Source organism: Artibeus jamaicensis, unplaced genomic scaffold (assembly GCF_021234435.1).
Source record: "Artibeus jamaicensis isolate MK-2021 breed Jamaican fruit bat unplaced genomic scaffold, CSHL_Jam_final contig_354, whole genome shotgun sequence".
NCBI classification, from domain to species: domain Eukaryota; kingdom Metazoa; phylum Chordata; class Mammalia; order Chiroptera; family Phyllostomidae; genus Artibeus; species Artibeus jamaicensis.
This window is the reverse complement of record NW_026521803.1, coordinates 32090247-32116421: the sequence shown is the minus strand read 5'-3', so window position 1 is coordinate 32116421 and position 26175 is coordinate 32090247. Positions and strand designations below refer to the sequence as shown.

At 34.7% G+C, this 26175-nt stretch overlaps 1 protein-coding gene across 1 annotated transcript in view; it reads right to left on the bottom strand.

Moving 5' to 3' along the window:
* The window catches only part of DCC (DCC netrin 1 receptor), a 687608-nt gene that overhangs the window by 508025 nt on the left and 153408 nt on the right, over positions 1 to 26175 (bottom strand). The window contains exons 10-11 of the mRNA XM_053664328.1: positions 16134 to 16284; positions 14810 to 14946 (exon numbers count right to left, since the gene is read on the bottom strand). Of these exons, the coding sequence (XP_053520303.1) occupies positions 14810 to 14946; positions 16134 to 16284 (288 nt within the window). The remainder of the gene's footprint in view (positions 1 to 14809; positions 14947 to 16133; positions 16285 to 26175) is intronic.

Here is a 26175-nt window from a genome sequence, read left to right as displayed (position 1 = left end):
CAAGTAGGAATAGGATTTTATTAGAAGGAACAAAATTTACATTTCATTTTATACATTTCTGAACTGTTTGAGGTTTTGATTTTTAGTAATTATATACTCCTTTACTGATTAAAAATAAGATGAGCTATTCAGAAAAAAAGGACATAAAATCAGAAAAGTAAGGACATAGACAATAATAAATAAAAAGAAAGGGAGATGCTATATCCCATCTATAATATAAAAAGACTGCATTACATGAATAGGTGTGTCAAGTACAGGGAGAAATGGACAGAATAACTTGATCATGAAATATAGTTCTGACCTATTTAGGGATGGATCATCTTCAGAGAAGAATGAAATAGACATCCCCCAAATAATTCTCAGATGCATCCACACCCGGACAAATATGCCTTCCTCATGGAAAACTCAATCTCATATAATGTACAACAATTGGGCATGCTTAAAAAATTCACCAAAATACCTATGCATGGATAACTTATTTTTATCACAAGAATAAGAATATATGCCTACCTGCCTCACTATTAATAATAATAGCACCGACTGCTATAGTATTTTGCAATTTAAGAAACAATGATATAACATTGAATGTAATATATTGGAAATGTAACTACATATTTGAAGAATAAATATTTATAAGTATAACTTTATGTAACCATTTTATCAGTTTAGTTAATTGCCTGTAAAATTGTAATTATGTTTCTATCTTCTGAGTTAGTACAAAAATGAAAACCAAAAATCTACACAGTATAACATATAAACAAAAGAATAACAACCAAAATGGTATTCAAATAAAAGCCAGAGGTATAAAATAAAATCGAGAAAATAATCACAACAATAATAATAATTTGAATGCTTACACTTTGCTAGGCATTACACAAGTGTTTTAAATCCACTAATTTAAATCTTCATACAACTTTATAATGTAGCTAGATAGAAGTACCATTATTCAAACTCAAACACTGTATTTCAAATATTTAATGACAATAATCGAAATAGTGGGTGATAATAAATATGAATGCATGTAAAGTATTTCAAATTTGGTAGATATACAAAAAACATACAAGACACTTATGTGCTATTAAAAGACATACCTTAAAAAGTCTTTACCTATTACACAGAATAGTATTAAACATGAAACAAAAAAAATACAAATAAAATGGTGTATTTGTAAAAATGCAGAATTAGAAAACTAGTTAAAATAATGTGAGGAATAAACTTGACTACTAAAATCATATTAAAAACCCAGAAAGTCCATAGTCTAAACTCATTTTGAATATAAAACAAAAATCCTATATATTGGTAAACTGAATTTCACTACATATTAGTATTTCTATATTATTATGATTAAAAGATGTCAATGTTAAATCAATAGTCTACATGGTTAGTAGCAAAATCCTAGAGGCACTAAATACTTTTAAAATGTCAGATAAAGAAAATTACAAATATATATAGAAGACAGTACAGTAAAATATTAATAGTAAATATCTTTGGATAATGAAGCTATGTGTGATTTTTTTAATCTACTAGTTTGTATTTTCAAATGTACCTATAGTTAACATGCACATACTTCTTTCATGACAAAATACTTTATTTTAAAAGAAAGCAAATATAAATTCCTGCATACATATGCATATGTGTGTGTTTGAGTGTGTATTTGTTCAAAACAATAATACTGTATCAGTCTTCAATTCCTGGACATTGTTTTTTATGAAAATGCCTAATTTTGGATTTACCCAAATAATGTATTTTTAACCATTAAGGAAATGCCAGAATAATTTAGAGTTTCCATTTTATAAACTGTTTTGAACCTCATTGTCCATAAATATTTTTGCTCCTCATTATCTTTTTAGTTTTTGAAGCCTGTTACGAGGAATAACATCAAAGAATGTGCCACCAGGCATACAGGGTAGGGCAAACCAGGCATACAGGGTAGGTTTACAGTTGTTTGTATAAATATAATACAGTAATTAATAATACTAGAATAAACCATGACACATACAATTATAACCCTACTTTTGATCCACCCTAAAGAAGTTATATATATATATATTTTGGCCATAAAATTTCCTTCAAGCTTCAAGAGAGTCCTCCTAGGTAGAGTATTCTTGAATTTGTTGAGCATGCCCATGTTCTATTACCTAATATCTTTCATGGACCTAAATTTGATGTCCCTATTCACCCATCATTTTTCAGAACTAAAAATTTCTCATCTGATCTTACTATCTCATTCCTTTGTTCATTTCCACTAACCAGGATTCTGTTTCATAGCCCTAATGGAATTCACTGAATAGAATATGAACTCTACTCCAACTACAAAACACTATTAGTTCTGTTGAAAGATTCGACAAAGCTATATAATACTGCTTTCTTCAATTTTATCATATCTGGTCCTACTCTGACCTCCTGCCCTACTACCTACCTTGCTCATTCTTCCTCAATGACCAAGCCCCTCCTCATATTCCAATTTTAATAACAGGTTCATGTTTTATGAGTGGCATGCTAATCCTACTTTTGTTGGTTTGGTTTTTGAACATGAATGTTGCCTTACTCTTGTGAATTTCCTGTTTCCTTTGTTAATTGCCAGATTGGAGTTCCTTTTCCTAAAGCAGTTGGTTAAAACTCATTTTAAAAGCTTATTTAGAAACCATGGCCTGGCCCCAACTCTAAAAAGTCTGACCCAGTAGGACAGGGCAAGGCCAATGAGTTTGCATTTCCAACAGGCTCACAAGTGATGCCGATGTTGCTGGCCTGGACATCGAACTCTGAGAATTAGACACCATTCATGAATTCCTTCTGTGTTTTGCTTGCTGAAAGCCATCCCTTGGTGGTCTGCCTTTCTGATAAGCTCACTTGGGTTGTCTTGGTGGGCTCTTTTACATCTAAAGGCCCTATTCCTTCTTCTAAGTATTGAGTAACAAAGGCAAACAACACCAATTCTCATTCTGCTTCCTGAAATGAAGATGAGGGTGAAGATGATAATAATGAAAATAATCATTACGACAGTAGTAATGATGATGAGCCTCAATTTCCTTATGTTCAAAGTAGAGATGCAAAAACAGTAACTCCCTCACAGATCTTTTGAGATTGGTAAATAAGAAACCACATAATTTGGCACAATGCCTAAAACACAATGGGTGTCCAATAAATGTGAGTTATGAAAGCATCAATACTAATGATTATAGCAACATATCATTAATTGAATAGATTTATTGACTGGTTACTTTCTGGAGATGTAATATTGCACAAAACTGATAAGAAATCGGCTCTGGTGAAAACAAAAGCATTGAGAGAGTGCATGTATAACAAGAAAAAACAAACTGTAATAAGTGCTACAGAGAAAACAATAAAAAGATGGTGGACCAGAGTAACTGGGATAGGCTGATTTAATCCTAATGGACAAGGTTGAATCCCATAAGATGGTGTTGTTCATGATATGAGCAAGGGCAAGAGATTTACAAAAAATATTTCAGAAGTAGAAATTGTTTGGGTTGTTTAAGAAAAAGGCAGGAGGCCATTAAGAGTGGTGCCTAACGGACAGAGGAAGAGTGATGAAGTTAGAAAAATGACTGCTAGCTAAATCCCACAGTGGTTGGTAGGATGCAGTCAGAAGTTTTAGGTCAGTCCAAAAAAATCTAAGGACCTTGAGAATTTCTAAGCAGGGACATCCTGTGTTATGATTAGCCTGTTAATGGGATCCTTCTGGGTGAGACTGGGTTATAGCCAGGAGAGACTGGAGGGAAGAGAAAAGATGAAGGCCTGCTCCTGGTAACTGGTGAATGTAGTTGGATTGAGAGGGAGGTAACTCAGGATGGAGAGCAGGTTGTAGATTTGAAATACATTCTGGATGTTTAAGTGTAATGGATTTAACATAAGGTACAAATAAAAAAGGGCACAAAGCTGATGATGGGGTTAATATATTGTAACCCTGAGGCCATATTCATTATACCAAACTCTACTTATTTTGACAGTTTTCATATGTATTGTACATGTGAATGATAAACATTTCTTTCAATCTGAGGCTAGCTTAATTTTAAGTACTTATTTTTCTGGGTGATTTCCTTAATAACTTACAATGTTAACATCTTTCATAATCATTGGTAAAGTATAAATAAGCTCAGCTCCTCTCACCTCTAGAACTTCATTTCAGTGATCCTATATGTTATGATAAATTGTGCTGCCCTGCTTAAGTTCTACTATTCTCAGAGCCACCTCTAGTATACTTCTTTATCACAATTACTTTCTCCTTGAGTGTCCCTGAAATGTCCAGAGACAGCAAGAACTGTCCCACTGAGGACAAGATCTGAATGAGACTTGCTGTTCTGAGTTTGAGTATTTACAGAGGATGCATGTTCATGCACAGATAATGACAATAGTGAAATCAAAGCCACTTGCTCAGTGTCCGCTTTGTTCCAGACACTGTACTGGGGTGACAGTGAGCATGCATTATATCTCTTGGGCCAATCTTTATAATAAGTCTACAGTGTAGGTGTCATTGGTCCATTGCACAGATGATGCTTAGAGACTGAGTGATATGTTCATGGCTGGTTGCCAGTAACACCCTCAAGTGTAAAGTGGGGTAGATTAAAGATGTAGACAGAGAAGTAAGAGGATGGAAGGAGGTGTGGATAGAATGAAGGATGAGAATCATAATTATACAATGCTCCAGATTTTAGAGGAGATGGTGATAAGCATGAAGTGTCCATATTCAGCCCAAGAGAAGAAAACTGAGCAGTTTGCTGCAGAAGTGAAAAAGGGGAACTAACCCACTTCCTTCTTTATATGAATGAGAGTGGAGAAGTGATGAGGAAAAAAACTCACTCACTGATCTTTCCTTCTGAGGCCAGAATTTCACTTATTGTTATTTTATTATTGTTTTAAAAATCAAACAAGGAACATGTTCCTCCTCTCACTCTACTTTCCTGCATATATCTGCATAATGACCTTGTGAGTCTTAATTCCCAAGGCATTTTGCAAGCTAAATTATCATGCCAATGGAGAAACACAATATTACTTGTACAGTCCTCACTTCTATATGGCAAACCATCCTTTAAGATTCACACATACACACTCACACACCATAATTCCCCAGCTCATTTAAAATTTCTTTTGTTTTCATGCACTGTAAATTGGTGATAAAATGTTATTACTGAGCACTTGGCAGTGGAATTCACTGACTACTTTTCGAATGTCAGTAAGAACATACGAAGGGAAAATTGAATTATATGATATAATCACAGGCTAATTATTTTCTGTGCTGGTCCTCTATAGAAGCACTGGATGCAGACTCACAAATATCACATTTATTTTTCTTAGCAGGAGGGAAGCACTGGGCTGTGATTAAAATGGTGTCCCGCTTCTTCTTACAGAATGTGTAATGCATCTGAACTGCAAGAATAAAAAACTGACTACGCCCATTAACCATGGTAAAAATCCCATTTTAATTGGATAGGCAGTTTTCACAGATGTGTATGCATGGCATTGCAATTACATATAAGCCAAACAGGTGAAGCTACCCTGCTGAAAACAGGATGGTCTTCACCTGAAGCCTTCTCTTCGCCTTCAAATACAATAGATCTTACATCGTTTCAGAAAGAAATGTTTTAACTCTTTAGCCTTCGCTAATTAAACACAGCATTTCCTTAGCATTAGCCTCTGAGATTCTGGAAAGTCCTGTAGTATGTACCTGTTTAACTTCGTCTGATTTGACATTTCTCAAACTGAGGTAACCACAGAGAATTTTTGTTTTGTTTGTCGTGGTTTTTTTTTTTTTTTCATTTTTAAGGAATACCTAATAACAAAAACACAGTTCCCAGAATTCTGGTGAACAAGAAGATATTGCCTTCATTTTTATGAGGTCGTGTATTTGATCCACCTTTAATCTTGCCCATTTTATTCATACCAAACATGTACCCACAATCTATCTCACAAGAAATATCAACCCAAATATTTCTGTTAAAATTTAGAACATCACATTATATGTTAACTGCAGTGTGGTTAAAACTTCATGCATAAAAACAGCTTTTCTGGACCACTAGAACCTGGGTAAAATGAGAAAGACTTGAGGTCTGAGCATTGTATACAAAGATTTATTTTTTGTCACAAGAAGGGCTAAATAAATGAGGCAATTTTTTTCATACACTAAAATTCAAAATTCAGGATGAAATCCAAATTAAATTCTGCGAGAGAAAAATCTGTATTTCTAATATATTTCTTAAATGCATAATTCCTGCCAACTAGTATGCAAAATACTGTAGACATGAGAATGACTCAAATACAGCTCCTCCCCTTGTGAAACTGATGTCATTTATATGTGATTACAGCTCATCATATAAATTTCTATGGAAACTGCCTAACCAACGTGTTAAGTCTTAATAGCAGAATTAACAAGAAATTATGGAAGCACAGAACAGGGAAAAAAGTTACCACATGGGTGCACATCGTGTCAGATGATAACAATTAAAGAGAAGTTTGCACACACAAGGCAGTTTCAGCTTAGGAGAACAAGACATGTACACACACACGCAAACCCAGTCTCTGGGAACTGAAACATTCTCACCCAGGTAGCCAGTGAGCTCATGTGGCTCTCAGCATTTCATCTATATGATATCCCGGTTATCCTGTTCCTGGGAAAGTAGTATACCTCACCCCATACACATATTCCCATAAAAAGTCATTACAACTCAATAATAAAAAGGCAAGTAACCCAATTAAATATGGACAAAACATCAGAATAGACATTTCTTCAACAAAGATACACAAAGGACCAATAAACCCATCAAAGAGACCCAATCTCATCCCCAACAAACATAGTTACTATATGACTGAGAAATTCCACTTCTAGGTACTTACCCAATATAAAGTAAAACATAGATCCACACAAAAATCAGTACAGAAATATTTATAAAGAATTACTTATAATAGGCCAAAAGAGGAAGACGATCCTAATGCTCATCAACCAATGAATAAACAAATAAAATATGGTATATTTATATAATGGAATATTTCGGTAATTACATCAGGTAATTGGAATATCAGGTAATTATATCAGGTATTTGGAATATCAGGTAAATGCCAATCAAACCCACAATGAGATGCCACCTCTCACTCACTAGGATGGCTAGAATGAAAGAAAGTTAGCAATAACAAGTGGTGGCGAGGATATAGAGAAATGTTGGATTGGCCAAGAAGGCCATTTATGGTTTTGTTTTTATTTTTACCAATAAATGTATTGATTTGGATATTTTGAGTATGTCAGCTATCTCTGGCTATAGGCTTCTAGTGGGTAGAGGCTAGGGGTGCTGCTAAATATTTCCCAATGCATGAGACAGCCCCACAGCAATGAATTAGTTGGCCAAAATGTCAATTGTACCAAGAAACTTAGCAAATCATTTTTGATTCGTTCTATCAGTCACAGTACCTTCTCCATACATGGCACAAGTCTTTTTTTGTGTTTCAGTTTGTACCCTTCTGGGTATAATAAAGCACAATATGCCAAAAATATTGAGTATTTTCTTTCATCTTCAATGTTAAAATGACTGCACAAAAGTTCACTAATTTTGATAAGTTTTTTAAATGCATGGTGACATGACAGCTGTCACAATATAGTCTAATAAAACATTTAAGTGAAGTTAAAGACAGCTAAGCACTACTAGAGCCATCGTATGAAAATAAAACATAACAGACTTTTTAGCCAATCCAATAGAAATATCCATACATTATTCACACCCTATAAAATGGTATAATCACTTTAGAAAACTGGTAAGTCCCCAACAAACATAGTTACTATATGACTGAGAAATTCCACTTCTAGGTACTTACCCAATATAAATGAAAACATAGATCCACACAAAAATCAGTACAGAAATATTTATAAAGAATTACTTATAATAGGCCAAAAGAGGAAGACGATCCTAATGCTCATCAACCAATGAATAAACAAATAAAATATGGTATATTTATATAATGGAATATTTTGGCCACAGGAAGTAGTGAAATACTACAAGAAGGATGAACCTTGAAAACATTATGCTAAGTTAAAAGAAATAAGTCACAAAATGCAATATATTAAAAGATTTCATTCACACCCAATGCCCAGAATAAGGAAATCTACAGAGACAGAAAGTAGATTCGCAGTGGCTTGGGGAGGAGGGTGAAGAGGGACACATGGAAGTGATAGCTAAAGGGTAGAGGATTACCTTCTGAGGTGTGAAGGTATTAAGAAATTGGCTATATTGGATATGGTTGCACACATCTGTGCTGATACTGAAAACCAGCAAATCATACACTTTAAGTGCAACACTGTATAGTGTGTGAATTACAGTGAATGGCATCTCAATAAAGATGTTTCCCACCCCGCAATGATTTAGGCAACAGAATTCTTGCATTTTTAATACATATTTGTTGATTGTGTGATAAATGAATTAAACAATATATAGATAGAAACTCCAAATGCTTTAATGAAGTCCACATTTTAAGAAGTGTTTTCAAGTTGGTGTTTTCTGTCCTTAGAGACATGGCCACCAATAGTGGTAGGAGCTTTGGTTATGTGGTATGAATGGCAGGTGTATAAATACTAGGTACACACTGAGGATTTCCTGCTCATATATACTATTGTATACAACAAATTAGTCTATACCTTGCTATGTAAAAATAGTAAAATGATTATACCTTCACATACTAAATAATAAATTAGAAAATTCTTAAAGTGGGTATTAAAATATCGTCCTTTGCTCCCTAGTCTTCGAAAACTAGCAAGCACTACTGACACTCACTCTTGCCAACTTGACTTAAAACGATTTAGCTCAGTGCTCTCACAGTCAAACTCCTCCTGGGATGACCAGTGCTTCTGGTGCGTGAGCAGAGCTTTGGCACGAAATGGCCTTTTGGGCAGCTTTGCCTCACTGTCAGCAGTTTCCCTCCTTCTAAACCACAGATGGTCAATTCACCTTGCCCAGATTGTTAGTGCTAATTAAAATCATAGCCTTCGATTGCCTTTTTAATGTTCCAAATTAGGACATAGCCTTTCCCTCTCCCTCTGGAGACTCTACTTCCTTCCTTGTCTATCCAAGAAAGAAAAAAAATAGGTTCATAACCATCTCAAGGATAAATGTAGAACACTGCTCAAGTTTTTTTCTGCAATGGAAGAGGGGGGAAAAGTAGAGGTTCACATAGTAGGGCTTCAAATAGACTTTTGTGTAATGAGTAAATAAATCCTACCTTAATCCAACTAGTATGTCCACAATTGAGTGTAATTACTATTGTAATACAAATTGTTTCATTACTAACAGTTTTATTACTAACAGTTTGAACCGACTATATATATATGAATTCAACAGAACCTTTCAAATATTTTTTGGCTAGAACTTTTGCATACTCTCATACAGACACAATCTCAGGTGAGGAATGTAACTATAATAAGAAATCAATAAAGTGAGGGAAAGAAGCACCTCATAAACAGTTTGGAATTGTTAAAATTTAATTCTGCCTTATCTTATACACTTGTATCCTCCATTTGGGATCATATCCCTATATGAAAAAATTCATAACTAATTCCAATATGATCCATTTGCAATTACCTTGTGAAGGATAATCAATATAAACTTTTATCTAAGGTAGTGCTTATATGAATATGATCATGAAATGTGATGGGTGAGGGGGTCACTGCTAATCCAGCCCAATCACAGACATAAAATGTAAGGACTGCTACTAAGGCAGAAGCAGTGATGTAAATTCAGGAGAGCAACATTCAGAGTCACACATTGTAACAGAAGCATAATTATTGCTAATATTCTTCCCCACTGTAGCTCATGTTTCCATACAACTGATCCAGAGTCCTTTTAACAATGCAATGCATAGAACGAACACTCTTTTTATGGGTACATCAGTCTGCTTGAGTTACTATAGGAAAATCCCTGGTTCTCGGGGCTCAGACAACATAAATTTATTTTTCAAAGCTCTGGAGGCAGGAAGTCTGGGATCCTGGTTCTGGGAGGGTGGGTGTCTGGAGGGACATCTGCCCTGACTGGCAGACTGTGCCTTATCCCTCTGTCCTCACATGTCCTGTTTTCTGGGTCCCTGACTGAGTGAGAGCACGCCATGATGTCTCTCCCCCTTCTTATAAAGACACCATTTCTGTTGCATTAGAGTCACACTCTTATGACATCATTTAACTTTAATTACCTCCTTAAAGGTCCTGTCTTAGATACAGTCACACTGGCGATTAAAACGTCAACATATGAATGTGGAAGGATAACAATTCGGTCGATAACAACACTCCATGAGAAAAACATGTGTCTCTATGAAGAGCTTAGAAAATATTGTAATAGAAAGCTGGATAACTTATGTATGTTGTACATAAACTGTGTTTCTTATGTTTAAAATTCAGATGAGCCAGAGAAGAAACCAAGGGTTTGAGTGGCCACAATGAATGTGAATGGCATCTCTTTTTAAGGTTCTTACAGCCTCATTGGGAAGAAAAGGAAACCCTAGTACACAGTTGATGGGAATGCAGACTAGTGCAGCCACTGTGGAAAACAGTGTGGGATTTCCTTAGGAAACTAAAAATGGAACTGGTTTTTGATCCAGTGAGTCCACTGCTGCGGTTATACCCAAAGAATCCTGAAACACCTATTAAACAGAATTTATATAAGCAGAATCCTGAACCTGTGGTACATTTACACAATGGAATACTACACAGCAGAAAGGAAGAAGGAACTCCTACCATTCACAACAGCATGGGTGGAACTAGAGAGTATTATGCTAAGTGAAATAAGCCAGGTGGTGAAAGACAAATATCATATTATCCCACCTATAAGTAAAAACTAATCAACAAAACAAATAAATGAACAAAAAAGAACCAGAGACATGGAAATAAAGACCAAACTGACAGGGATCAGAGGAGATGGGGGAGGGCGATAAAGGGGGGGAGGAGAAGGAGAAGAGTCAAGGAACTTGTACAAAGGACCCATGGACAAGGACAATGGGGTGGGAAATGTGTTTGGGAGAGGGGGTTGAATGGGACAGGGGAGATCAGTGGTGGGAAAAATGGGGACAACTATAACTGAACAACGACAAATAAATAAGTAAAATTTCCACATCAAAAAGCTAAAAATAAAGTTCAGCAGGGCAAGAACTTGTCTATTGCCATAACAGCACATTCTTTCCCAGTTGCCAATATTTGCTTATCTAACCATTTTATAAAATGGAGTCTATTTTTCTTCTAATTTACATTCCTATTAAATTCAGATTTCTTCTTATAGTTTTACTGTACATTGGCATTTTTGTGAGTTGGTTACCAATGTTTTTTGACCTTTATACATTTATTGAAATAGTCACCCTTATTCTGTTGATTTGTAGGAACACTTTGAAGAGGAAGAATAGTAACTATTCTTGTTCTGTGTATGCACCACATGCATGTTTTGTGCTCATTGCTGTTTTTTATTTTTTGTAGTGCCAAGTCTTTTGTTTATGACTGCTGGCTTTGTTGCTTTAGACTTATATTTCTGTTCTAAATGGACCACATTATTTCCAAAAGTCTGGATATAATTACATGTTTAATGTGTAAATTAGAAGTAGTATTACTTTTTAAAAATAAATGGAACTGTGATTATATCTTGGGTCTTTTGGGAAGAAGAGACCTCTCGGTAACAGGGTATATTTTAAAGGTTTCTGCACCGCCCTAGTACAATTTATAACTATGTTTGAAGGCATAATTTAATTCAAGACATAGTTATGATACTGTCTTACCTATTCTACCCAGGTTTTAAAATGAATGTTGATATAATAAAATTTTTGATATAGTCTTTGAATATTCTTATATACATTTAAGCTTATCTTGCAGGATGGGATTTACTGTTTAACTTTTTTAAAGTAGAAGATTAGAAAATAATGTCATTATTGGTGTTATTTAATTTTAGTTTTAACTTTCAAGAACTTAAACGTAGTTTAAATTCTTCATAAGATAAAATTTTACAAGAAATCTAAGCTTGGGCTTATCGGCCTTAATCACGCATTTCATCAGACTCGTGTTTTTCATTTCAACCTCTGGTCCTTTCTTGCATTTAGACTGGCTTTGAATATGAACTTGCACGAACTAACAGAATTTTCAAGTAGGATATGATTATATAAATGACAAGATAAACAGAAATGCTGTGGTCTTCCTGAAGCATTTCAGAGCTAGTACACATTAAATATAATTTAAAACATTTACATAAAGAATGAAAATTGAAAGTTCTATAATAATTAACCCCCTTGGAGAAGTTATATTAGAAAAGATTACAGTCAACCTTGTCTAGAATAAGTAAACTACAATACCTTTATAGAAGTGTTCTAAATAATAACCACTTATGTTAATGATTCTGACCTCATAAAACAGCCATTAGTATGGTATCCTGGACATATTTTGAGTACATGCACCACACTAGATCCTGGGAAGGCTGTCACGGGCTTGAAGTCTGACTTCCATGGGATTTTAGTGTAATTACAAATTTATACAATCAGTTGCTCTAATCCCTGTAGTTTAATTTTTTTCATATTGCATGTACACTTGAAATCTGTGAAGCTACAAAGAGGTGATAGTCTCTGCTCTCATAAATGACAGAGCCTACAGCAGTGATGGTAGCAGGATGGGTCTGGAAGAAGCGGGTGCAGAGCCAGGCTCTCTGATACTGTTGCTGGCTCCCACTGGGTTTAAATCACTAGCCCCAAGATGAACTGAAGAACAGTGGTCTGTCCATTCTTATTTTCAAAATGCTCGGCTTTCTGGCTCAAGATTTATCACCACTATTTCTGAAAATATATCCATTTTTTCCTTTATCTACGCATCTCCATCTCATGCACACTTCCATACTACAGTGGAACCCCTAATTAACATTCGAGAGATATGCCACTGCCTTAGGTCTAGATTGATTCATTGTCTGAGTCAATGCATAAATACGTACTTTAAAACAGTATTTGATCTTTAACCAATGAAGTGCCCAACCTTGGACGTACTCTGTGCACTGTTCACACACACGCAGAAGGTAGGTAGAAAGTTCACTTTTCAGTAGAAGCCATAGATCTAACATCCATGAGAAAGTGGAAACATTTTTGAACCTTCCAGAAAGGATTCTAGAATCTTTTTCAAAGAGGTCTGCAACATTATATTCAGTATACTATTACAAGTTGACATTTGTGTGCAGGTTTACTCAATTCTTTGCCTTATTAATTTTCTAGAGAAATGTTGGCTAGAATTGGCATAAATTGGCTTTGTAGGAGACAAGTCTGTTAGGTCAGTCCTTTGCACATAACTGAAGACTTGAAACCAAATCTGAGAATTCAGCCCATTGTCTATGGCATGAATAGTACATATCACATGGGACTTGCATTTATACTTCTCCCAAGTCTCAGAAGTCACAATTCATAAATACATGTACAAAATTTATATATGTATATAAACAAAACTTATGTATTATATATATATATGTCTTAGATACCAATGAAGCATTACATGTTTAAATATTGTGCTTTCATCTGATATATAATTTGACTGCATACATTTGCAGTTAGATATTTACCTTTGATTACTATAAATTCTAGTTCATGCTATACTGTATTTGCCTTATGATCAGTAATACACATTCCAGGATAATTTCTACAATACTTCCATGTTATAAATGTAAAAGTTCTTTGTTTCACAAAAAATTCCAAATAAAATAAAAGTAAATGAAATTGTTGCCATTTTCAAGACAGATGATATTTTAGTTATCTCTAAAAACAAAGAATTAAAATCCTTTGTCTATTTTTAGTTGAATATTTATGATTTGACCAAAGAACAAACAACGCTGTTGCCTCTCCCATCATATACATTATTACTCTGTTCACAGATGAGTGCATTTTAAAAGAAAAGTGGATGGCATAACAATATTATGTTAGGGGCTCGCAGATATAATCAGTGTACCGAACCTTCTCATTTTTACTGAATAAATTTTAAAATGTTTATGATTTTTTCTTGACTTTTTAAAAGATAAAAAGATTTATTCCAAAGGAAAAATAATCCCAAGATGGGTAGAAAACTTTCTGTTGTCACAGGAAGAAATCAATTGAAATTCAAATGTTAATATGTTTTCTCCAAACTACATAATTCAAATAAAACTGGCTAAAAGAAATCTGGAACAGATGATACATTATGTATGTGTATGAGTGCCTATCACATATAAAAATGATTAATTTGCAATGGTAGCCAGTAGACCCTGCCTTTCTGAATAATATGAATCCATCTGTGGTCCTTCAATTAGATTTTTGCTATGCAAGTTTTCTCTAGATGTATTTGATTTTAATGGTTCACTTTCAAGATAACATCTACAGTAGTTCTATCATGACAAAACAATTTTAGCAACACATCTGAATTTATTGTCGGAAAACTGGTCATCTCAAGTGTCAACTGACTTTTCCATGAAGGTTCACATTTTTTTAGGCAATTTGTCTTATTCATTTCTTCATTTATTTTTCCCAGATAATACATTTTGTAATACTCTGGTTTGTTTTCTAGCACATTTGTTAAATAATAATTTTGGTAGGTTTCAGTTGTACCACTGAAATAATTAGACTAAAGGGTGATGAATCTGGATTGTAATCAATAAGCAAGTGTTCAAACACTGCATTTAACCACTATGCAATTAATCAAAGGAGAGCAAGGATATGTGTGGAGTATTGAGATTGCAATTTCCCACAAAAAAAAAAAAAGGGAAGCAATTCGTGGTAAGCATTTAAAGTGTCACAGTGATATATTTTAAAGGACACAATGTAAACTCATTTTGAGCCATTAACTTACCCAAGACTGTGAGCTCTGCAGAGGCACTAATATTCTCATTTTTATATGTGACAACACAGGTGTAAGTTCCACTGTCATCATCTGTCACATTGGAGATAAGCAAGTTGCTTCCACCCAATAATGAATACTTTTTGGACCTGTAAGACATAACACATATGAAATTCGAGAGTAAATTAGCATATGTATATATTAGCCAGGTACTCAAGGGTTTGAATGAACTCCACAAAAGCACAAATTAAAAAATTGAAAAGAAGCTCCTTATCATGGGGGCTTGATAATACTGCCTTTATTAGTCAGAAATTCATTCAAGGTAAAATGCTTTCATTGGAAGTCTCTGTGCAGTGATCAAAAAATTAAAGTAGATTAAACTTGAATGAATGTTAGTACTGAGAAGACATTCACAAATAATCTGGTCCAGTTGTCTCATTTTGAATTTGGAAACTGCAAGGTCAATGTCCTTGGGCCTGCCATTCAATTTAGCAATCTTCGTACAGCCTGGTTATGCTCAGGGAACACATCTTCACATGCTGAAGATAGAAATGGATTCCCAGCATGCTTTAATATTCTCAGACATATTGTGATACCATACCATTTATTGTTGTTACAGAACTAAATATTTAAAGTAGATGAAATTTAAAGATTAACCTATTGTCTATAAACTGATCTCATCACAGAAAATAAATGTGTTAAAAAGGAGTATGCCAAATCTCAAAATCAATGAAATTAATTTCTTAAGTGAAACCCATTTAATCAAAATATTTCACACTAAGTATTTCATCCTATTAAGAATTTACTTTCTAACAATGCCTTAATACTAATGTCTGGTAATTCAAAGCCAGCCAAGTTCTTTTCCTACCTTATCTCAAACATTTGTTACAGATAAGATGGTGAGAGATATAACTGAAGCTAAGAAAGTTACTCAGACCCAATATATTTGAATGCTCTATTTTATATTTCAGAAATTATGGTTTCTTAAGAAATATTTTACTCTCTATACCACTTCTTTAGGATGAGATCCTTCAGAGTGTCTTTACTAAAGACTCTTTGGGCAGGACCATCTCAATGGCAACCCTGGGTTTTAAAGTTTCCTCTCAGAATTGATCTCATGGATTTTGAATGTTCCCCATACCATGTCTTCCATATACTGTACATGTATATGTATAGACATATATGTATATGTCTTTTCTATACTGTATAATGTCAAGAAATGCAGAAAAATATTGAACTATTCTCAAAAACCCTAATTGTTGTAGGTACCTACATTAAATTAGAAAAAGACACACAGTAGCATCCACTGCACAAAAGTCCCACATGTATAAGTTACCTGAGTTGGACCACTTCCTCTCCTCGTAACCAGGTGAAGCTTGGGGGAGGGTAGCCAGAAACACAGCACTCCAGGACAGCGTCTCTTCCTTCGACGGCTACCACATTGGATGGTCTCTGTAGGAAATACAGCTGCCTATGCAGTCCTGGATCTGTGGGAGAAAAAAACACAAACTCACATCTCTTTTGAAAACAGTGCAAAGAGAAATAAGGTACAAGAGCTAGGGTCATTTTATTTTCCTAGCAACATTGTGATGGAGAAGGACAGAAAAATGAAAAGATGTCATTGAAATTAAGAAATAAAGTTCTTAAAGAGTTTTTTCATCCTTGGTTTCTAGAATTATGATATTAAAATATTCTTAGCTGCTCATGACATCAGGGTATAAGGCAACGGGAAAAAGCATGAGACTGCCTGTCACTCATCTGGGCCACAGGCCTTGTTGTTTTGTCATTACTAGAGAACAGGACAATATTATCAGTGACTTTTCTAAATGTTACCACCCCATCCTTTTTGATATATTCAGTTTGCCTGCCACTAATGCTGATTCTACTTCCTTCTGCTTGGTTTCTTGCTTCTGCGGATTGGGAAGTAAGATAAACAAACATGTTAGAATTATGTTCAATAACATACAAGTATGAAGGATTAGAATATAGAAGGTACTGAGAAAATACCTGCTGTCTTCAAAAAGGACGTTACCCTAATGTTTGTTTTTATAACGATAGTTGGGTGTTTCTAATTCTTCTGCTTATTTTTAATTGTTTAAAAACTTAACAAAGACTGGGTGTTTCCCTAGAGCTGAGGTTCTCGATAATGAAGACATTCCTGCAGCCTTGGCCACCTCCCAGTGCATTTTCTAGTTACACACATCTCAGCATTTGTTATACTAGCCGGTAACCAAAACAGCATCTGTCCAACCCAGGGACTCATTCCATTCATCTTACAACTCCTTTGATTCCCAACTTGCTAAGATTACATCAAGAGGGATAAGCAAAAAAATTCCCAAAATCCTAAGCACAGGTTTCAGCTCTGTCAAGAGCAAGCCCTATGAAAGTTAAGAGTGTCTCTTCCACTTGTCTTAAAAATCCCACTCCTTCCAGGGATACACCACCAGCAGCCACATGGTTTGGTGGGCTGGAAGGAAATCTTCCCCATGGTGATAAAATCCTTTGACTTACCTGCTGCCTAAATTTCTATCACTCAAAGTTCATTTAAAAAAAATATAAGACACTGTATGTCCAGATCCCCATTAAACCCACACCCCTTGATAAAGCTGTATTTTAGGCCATTTCCAACTTAATGCATTAAATAGGATTAGTGTGAAATTGGTTATATTGCAAACTAAAAACAAAACCTTGAAGTGAATAAAATGAGTCAATGGGATCTTAAAAGTTAGCTTTGGAGTGGAGGGAGAATGGACAAGGGAGGTTAGATCCAACTGACCACAGCAGGTCAGGGTCTGGGCTGTGGGAGGAGATCTGGAAAGAAGGAACACAGTTGCTCACCATTCTTGGTCCGACCCAACTCCACACTCATTAATTACAGGTCAACAAAAGCACATCAGTTCTCCAGTTAGTGGTTAAAATAGTAATTATCATCTAAAGTTCTCTTGGCATCAAAAAGAGAAATTCACACTTTCTCTGTCTTCTCACAAGTGTTTTTGGTTGTTACAGCAACAAAAATAAATATTCTTCACAATGAAAATATTGAAAGAATTTTCTAAATGTGTTAATCCTTATTAATAAAATATTGTAGAAAAAGCTCTCGAAAGTTTTAAAAATTATTGGTGGTATATGTCATTTCCCTTCTCAAAAAGTGACCTTTCAAATCTCATGAAAATTCTTTGAAGGATAATAGTGCTTAAAAATTAATTTTCTGAAATAGGTTCCCAACATTTGCAATTATAAATAACTACCCTTATAATGGAGGCCTACTCATTTGAATGCTTTCTTCCATGCCCTATTCCTCAGCAGAAATGTCTCAGCTATACAGATGATATTACACTATAGGACACATTACAATATACTATATTATATATCACAGTATACCATTAAACTTAAACTTCTGACATATTTAAACGTCAGTCACCTTCAAAATACTTTCCATTTGATGCAATATACCTACTGAGACATTTTTTCAACTGCTCAAAACAGTTTTTAAACTCATGGATTTTGATACCTTTTAGTGCTTCTGCGGTTTTTTGTTTCACCTCTTCCCCATCAGCAAAATTTTTCCATTTGAGGACTTTTTCACCCAGAAAAACAATAACAAAAAGTCCCTCAGGGTGAGATGGAGTAAATAGGGAGGGTGGGGCAGGGGGGTCATGACACTTTTAGTGAAAAATTGCTGAAGACTCAGCATGATGTGAACAGGTGCACTCACACATCACTCATCATGAAATGGGCAAATGCTTTGAGTTTTCAAAACAATTCATTGAAGCTGAAGGCAAACTCACAACGCCAGCTGGTGCACTAATACAGGTGGGTTCCTAGAACACTCTGGTAGTGGAGGAAGCCTGTACTACAAGGGACCTGCCCTTCAGCTGATAATTCCAGTTTTTTGGGGGTCTCCCCTCATAGTATAGTAATACTATATACATACACACTACATATTCTAGTATACTATATATACTATACTATGTACTATCGTACACTATAACATATGATATAATACATAGATCTTACTATAGTATATAGTATACTATCATATATCCCACATAGTATATTATATGGATCTTATTTGATGTTTTCTATGGGTAGCAGAGTATCTTACTTGATGTTTTCTACCCATAGAAAACATCCAGTAAAATCTACATGATTTTATCTTCTAGCTAAAATAAATTTTACCTGGACCCTTTGTGCAATGCTACTTACTTATCCAAGGAAGATCCAACATTTCAAGTCAAAATATTACACTTTCTTTTATCATAAGACAAAATCATGCAACACAAAATGGTTATTTTTAAAAATCTGTTGTATTTTTATTGTAAATTGTCAAGAAATTACACAAATAGTACAGAATTCTCATATAGTACTTCCCATTCCTAGACCCTCAGTTTTCCCCATAATTAACATCTTACCTTAGTGTGGTACATTCATTACAGTTAGTGAACTGACATTGATACATTATCATTAAAGTCCATAATATACATTGAGGTTTGCTCTTTGTGTTGTGTATTTGATGGATTTGGACAAAAGCATAATGTCGTGCATCCAACACGACAGCATCATACAGAACGTTTCACCACCCTAAAACTCCCCTGAGCTTCACCCATTCGTTCCTCGCCCACAGCCCCTATCACAAACCCCAGCTAATCACTGGTCTTTTTACAATTTATATAGTTGTGCCTTTCCCAGAATATGATGTAACTGGCATTTTACTTTGTTCATACTTTTCAGAGAGATGTTTTTTCACTTGGCAGTATGTTCTTAGGGTTCCGATGGGCCTTTTTGTGGTTTGAGCACTCATTTATGTTTATTACTGGATGTTGTTTCTTTAATGGCTGTAGCACAATTTGCCTATCCCCCTACTGAAGGATGCCTTGGATGCTTTGAGTTTTGGGTGATTAGGAACAAATCTACGACAAGCGCTGATGTGTGGCTTTTTGTCTGAATGTAACTTCCAACTCAATTGGGTAAACACTGTGGAGTGTGATTACTAGATTTTATGGTAAAACTATGTTTATTTATTTCCCTTTTTAATTTTCATTTTACTTATTTAATTCTTAATTTTTTTCATTACCATTGATCCCCCCACACCCTCTTCCAGCTCCCTTCCTAAACTACCTTCCGAAGTGGCTCTGCAGTTTTGCATTCTCGCCAGCAATGAATGCATGTTCCTGTCACTCATCATTTTGTAAGCATTTCCTGTGGTCACTTTGGGGGGATTTTATCTAGAGGTGTCTAGAGGTAGCTTATAATTGTTTTAACCTTTCCGAGGGATGTTGAGCACATTTCATATGCTTAATTTCCACCTGAATATCTTCTTCAGTGAGGTGTTGGTTCAGCTCTTCTGCCTATCTTGTAATTAGTTTGTTTTCTCATCATTGAGTTTCAAGCATTTGTTGCATAGGGTGGAGCAACAGTAGGTTTAAAGTTGAGTGTGCAAAACACAACTTATTCTTATATTATTAATTATATTTTCTATACGAACAACTGAAAAACCTACTTTTGCCCACCCTGTATGTTTTGAATATAAGTCCTTTATGAGATGTTTGTTTTGCAAATATTTTACAAGTCTATGGCTTGTTTTTCTCATCCTCTTAACATTGTCCTTTGCAGAGCAGAAATTATTAATTTTCACAAAGTCCAACTTATCTGTTTGTCCTTTTATGGAATGTTTTATAGGCAATGTACCTAAAAACTCATTTCCAAAACTAAGATCACTTAGATTTTCTCATGTGTTATCTTTTAGAAGTTTTTATAGTTTTGTGTTTTATATTTAGGTCTATGATCCATTTTGAGTTAATTTTTGCAAAAGGTATAAGGTTTGTGTTTAGTTCCTTTTATGCATGAGATGTGCAATTGTTTCAGCCCAGTTTGTTAGAAAGATGATCCTTTCTCCATTGACTTGGGTTTTGCTGTTTCTCAGAGATCAGTTGACTGTTGGTGTGGGTCTGTTCCTGGGGAGCTCTACTTCCTTTCATTGGTTTATTTCCCTCTTATTATGCAAATAGAATACTCTATTGACTCTCCGTAACTCTGTAACAGACTTGATGGCAGGTAATGTGTGTCCTCTGACTTTCTTCTTCGTGTTGTACTCACTATTTTGGGTCTCTTGTCTTCCCATGTAACCTTCAGGATCAGTTTATTGTGATACTGAAAAAAACTTGCTGGGATTTTTGTCTATTTTAAAATATCAGGCATCACTGGGCTCAAACAGCTACAAAAGAACCAACTGCTCTTACTTTTTTAGACAGAGTGAAAACATTCCAGATTACTTGAACCTTGACCTGGCCCATTTCACTTATGTTTATTGTCTGTGGCTCCATAGGCATTGAAATCAGTGATCCTAGTCATATATATGGAAATATCAGCTCTTTTATTGGTTAATAAAATTATATAAGTTTCAGGTGTACAATTCTATAATGCAATATCCATATATTGCATCATGTGTTCACCACCCCAAGGCAAGTCTTCGTTCATCCTTTGCCCTCTTCTACATTCTCTGACCCCCCTTTCTCTCTGGTAATCACCACACTGATGACTGTGTCTAATAATTTTTTTGGAGGGAGGGGTTTTTTCTGTTGTAGTTTTTGCTTAATTCCTTCACCTTTTTCACTTGGCCCTAAGAACCACCTCCCTTCTGACAGGCGTCAGTCTCTTTTCCATCTATTAGTATGTTTCTGTTTTACTAGTTTATTTTGTTCATTAGATTCTACATATGAGTGAAATCATATGGTACTTGTCTTTCATTGACTAGCTTATTTCACTTAGCATTATGTTCTCCAGGTCCATCCATGATGCCACAAAGGGTAAAGTTTGCTTCTTTTTTATAGCTGACTATTATTCCACTGTGTAAACATACAACAGTTTTGTATCCACTCATCTACTGATGGGCACTTGGGCTGCTTCCAAATCTTGGCTATCATAAAAAATGCTGCAATGAACATAGGGGTTCTTATGTTCTTTTGAATCAGTGTTTCTGAATTCTTCAAATATAGTCCCAGAAGTAGAATCACTGGGTCATAAAGCAGTTCCATTTTTTATTTTTTGAGGTAAGTGCACACTATTTTCTACAGTGCCTGCACCAGTCTGCATTCCCACCAACAGTGCACTAGGGTTCCCTTTTCCCCACATCCTTGCCAGTACTTCTTCTGTTCTTATGATAGTCACTCTGACAGGTGTGAGATGGCATTTCACTGTGGTTTTGATTTGCATTTCTATGATCAGTAGTGATGTTACACATTTTTCACGTCTACTGGCCATCTGTATATCCTCTTGGGAGAAATGTCTGTTCAGGTCCTTTGCCCATTTTTTAAATTAGATTGTTTGTGTATGTGTGTGCATGTGTGTTTGGTGTTGAGTTGTATATTATAAATCTTGGGTAATAACCCCTTATTAGATATATCACTGGTGACTATGTTCTCTAATTCAGTGGGTTGTTTTTTCATTTTGTTGATGGAGTCCTCTTCTGTGCAAAGACTTTTCATTTTGATACAATACCATTTGTTTATTTTTGCTTGTGTTTTCATTGCTCAAGGTAATAAATAGTTTAGAAAAAATATTGCTATGAGTAATGTCTGAGATTTTGCTGCCTATGTTTTCTTCTAGGATTTTTATGGTTTCAGGTCTAACATTTAAGTCTTTAATCTATTTTGAGTTTATTCTTATGTATGGTGTACTAAAAAATGTCAGCTGTTGACAGAGAAATTTTCTTTCAAATACATTAATCTAATAAATTATAATATTATGGAATTTCAAAAAAGCTAATAGAGATTTTTTAATAGAAAAGAGTTCATATGTTTTACAACATTGTGATAGATTAAATAAAATCACAAATTAAGTTCTTCAATCCTGAATTGATGATCTAGTTCCTTGTGATCTAAATCTGGCTTGGTCCTGGGTCTTGTTTAGATTGCAGTGCAAGCTACACTGTATGAATTCTGGAGCTAAGGCCTCAGGGGGTCTTATAGTTTCTGCCATGATTCTTTCTGAAACTATCTCTGAGATAACTGGAGAATGAGAATCACTGAGAACCCCCAGCCTAAATTAGCACCTACTAACGGACAAATGAGTGAGGCCATCTTGAACCTTCCATCTTGGCCAAATGTGCATGAGTGAATCAGAGTGAAACCAGAAGAATGGCTGCTAGGACAAACCCCAGAATCAAAAGAGATAATAAATTGTTTTATGTCACTAAATTTTGGAGTGGTTTGGTATGCAGCAATAGATATCTGAAACATCACACATGAGAATGAAAACAAATCAAACCCATGTCAGTGATTTAAATTAGCAAGGCACCTTTTAAAAAATATATTTGTTTGTTTTTATTTGATGTGTGGTTTCTGTTTTGTACTACACTAAGGCAATTTTGGCCATTTATACAGATGTTATGAAACCTAACATTTGCCTTATTTTTCTTTCTTAAAATGTGACTTTTTTAGAGTAGTGACAAGAAAGTACATTTATGTTTTAAAATAGGGAGGATAGGAGTACAATTGCTAAGGTTATAATTGTATAATTGTACAATTGCTAAGGTCATAGTTATATAGATAGGAATTACAGGCAGTTTTTATTTTTATCTTTGGATTTTTCTATAATCTAAAGATTTTTATAGATACATGTATAGTTTTAGAGTAAAGAGTCATTTTAAACTCTAGTGTTGTCAAGTGGATGGAAATTATACAAGGAGCAAAGAAATTGTAAAAGTTAATCACTAAAACACAAGATGAGTATAGTAAAGCAAATGAAAGTTTTTTTCTCTAGTCTGGTAATAGTACAGCTGAAAAAGCAATGGGAGCAGTGAACTTGAAATTCTAGGTCATGATGACTTACTTTTATTGACCAAATTGATTTTAATGGAACTATGATAGAATTAGTAATTATTCATAGAGAATTATTTTTGTTCTCACTATATAGGCTCTAACTATTCGGATCCAAAGGGATCTATTCAGCTAATAGGATATGATAGTTTTTTTCCAGTGAATCAATGGACATGATTTAATCACAGGAAATGGCATCATGATTTAATCACAGGAACATTCTATTTCTATCTACTGCATAGTAACTACTGAAATGGTCCCATTATTTTTATTCTTTAAACTGTACATGTTTCATATACTGTGAGATATGTTTACTCTGTTTTAAGATAAAAATGGGAGAAGAGTTCAAGGGTGGACTCTAGAAAACATATTTGCCATAACTTTAAAGTCAATCCAGCCAGAATGAACTGTTTTTCTAATGTCAAATTTTTTATGTTTAAATCTCCAAAAGCCAACCTTTCTAATTTGATGTTCATGGATGTGAATGCAGAAAAATCATAAACTATTCTTGCTAAATTGATTATAAGCAGTTGTGATATTTTTTACACTAAAATTAAAGTCTCATTTTTTCCTATTGGGAGAGAGATGTTAGCCTGATTCTCTGGACTGATTTCATTGTCACCTTGGTGGCAGTACAGCTCATTCTCCACAAAGAGCCACAGGGTAGGATGTAAAAAACGGGAAAACAGTCCTTACCCAGACTGGTCTCTGACCTACACAGATTGCATTAAAACATAGAAACACCTTGTGCCAAAATGCTGACTTTGCTTATGCTTTTCTTCTTTCTTTCTAACTTTTTTAGTGGAATGACTTGGCCTACTTTAGCTTAGCTTGTTGTCTGAGTTAGAAAGAACTGATCTAGAATCACTGGGGAAATGAATGATGGTGTAAACAGTAGATCTAAAATTGATCTCAAGAACCATTTGTCCTCTTAAAATTATCGAGGGCCCCAAACAATTTTTATTTTTGTAGAAACACTTACCATATTAAAAATTTCAAGATGAGATACTGAAATACAGAACAAAATGACAGTGACCAGAGGCAAGGAGGAAGGGGGAATGGGGAAAGAAGGGGAAAAGAATCAAGTCAAGGAACATGTCCTATGGACAAGGACAGTGGGGTGGGGGGAGGATTGAATGTAGGGGGAGTGAATTTAGGGCAGGGAGGAAAATGGGAACAACTGTAACTGAACAACAAAGAAAAATTTCAAAATGAAAGATCTAAAAATATTTATTTATTAAATACTTATTTATACCTTACCAAAAATGTTTGTTTAAAAAAAAATAAAAACTCTTTTCCCAAACAAAAATATTAATGAGAAGAGTAGTACTTTACACAGGTGAGGCAAAAGTAGGTTTACCATTGTGAGTACACAAAACACAGTTTATTCTGGTATTACTATTTAGTAATTATTATATTGTTTTCCATACAACTGTAAATCCACTTTTGCCCTGCCATGTAACTTTGTACATTTTTAAATGAGTGATTTAACAGAAAATAACTAGAAAACTGTGTTACTCCCTACAGCCAGTTGGTTTTGACATGTTGATCTAGTTCATTCATACATGAAAATAATTGACTTCAACATGTGTGCAGTTAGAAAAGGAGGGGCACAGTGTTTTCAGATAACTGTAGATTTTATCCTTTAACTCTAAGCCAAAACTCAATAAGCAATTTCTTGAAAGTTAGTTGTTGTGTGGAATCTGACACCGTATCAACATTTTATGTTATTCTGTATAAAAATCCATCAGTCTATCTTGCATTTTGAATACATCTTTTACCCATGTGTGATTTTTGTCACATCAATCAATGGTAATTTGGAGTGGTACACTGAATTAGCCAGACCTTCCAACTGTTGACACATTTCATTATACACTATCAAAATATCTCATTTGTTACTATCACCAGCAATCCCATGGAAAGGCCTTTTAATGTGGCGAAGCTGTCAAGCTCCCAGTAGCGGGCACTAGTTTTCCAAATTTCTGATTCAGCCTAAAAGCTGGAATCCATCCTTGGCAGCAGACACTGTTTACCTTAAACTAACTGGTTTGCTTCATTCATTTTTGAAAAAATGACTAACTAGTACCCAAGTCTGAATAGCTACAGTTTTTCTATTGATTGTCCTTTTCAAGTAAAAATGGTGTTCCACGGGGGAAAAGGGTAGCTAATTGACCTTGTGACTCAAATGTTCACAGGTGTTTATCCCTCAAAAATTCATTGTATATTCATACCCTTTGTGAGTATTTTCCGTTTTAACATCCAGACTATTCAAAAGATGTGTATTTAAAGACTGAGATTTAATAAAGTTAATTTTTACTGCTTCCTCAAAGACAGTGTTAGGTCAACATAGTGAAAAATATAAATATAGATGTAAAATACATGTGTATGTATGTATATTTAACACAATCTATAAAATTGATTCCACCTCACAGACCTCCTGAAATCATCTCAAGAAATGCTATAGACCACACTTTGGGAACTGATGTAAACAAAGTCTCAACAAATTAGCTATGCTTCTGAGACATTCAAAAAGTCCATTTCCTTTCAACGTGAGAATAATTT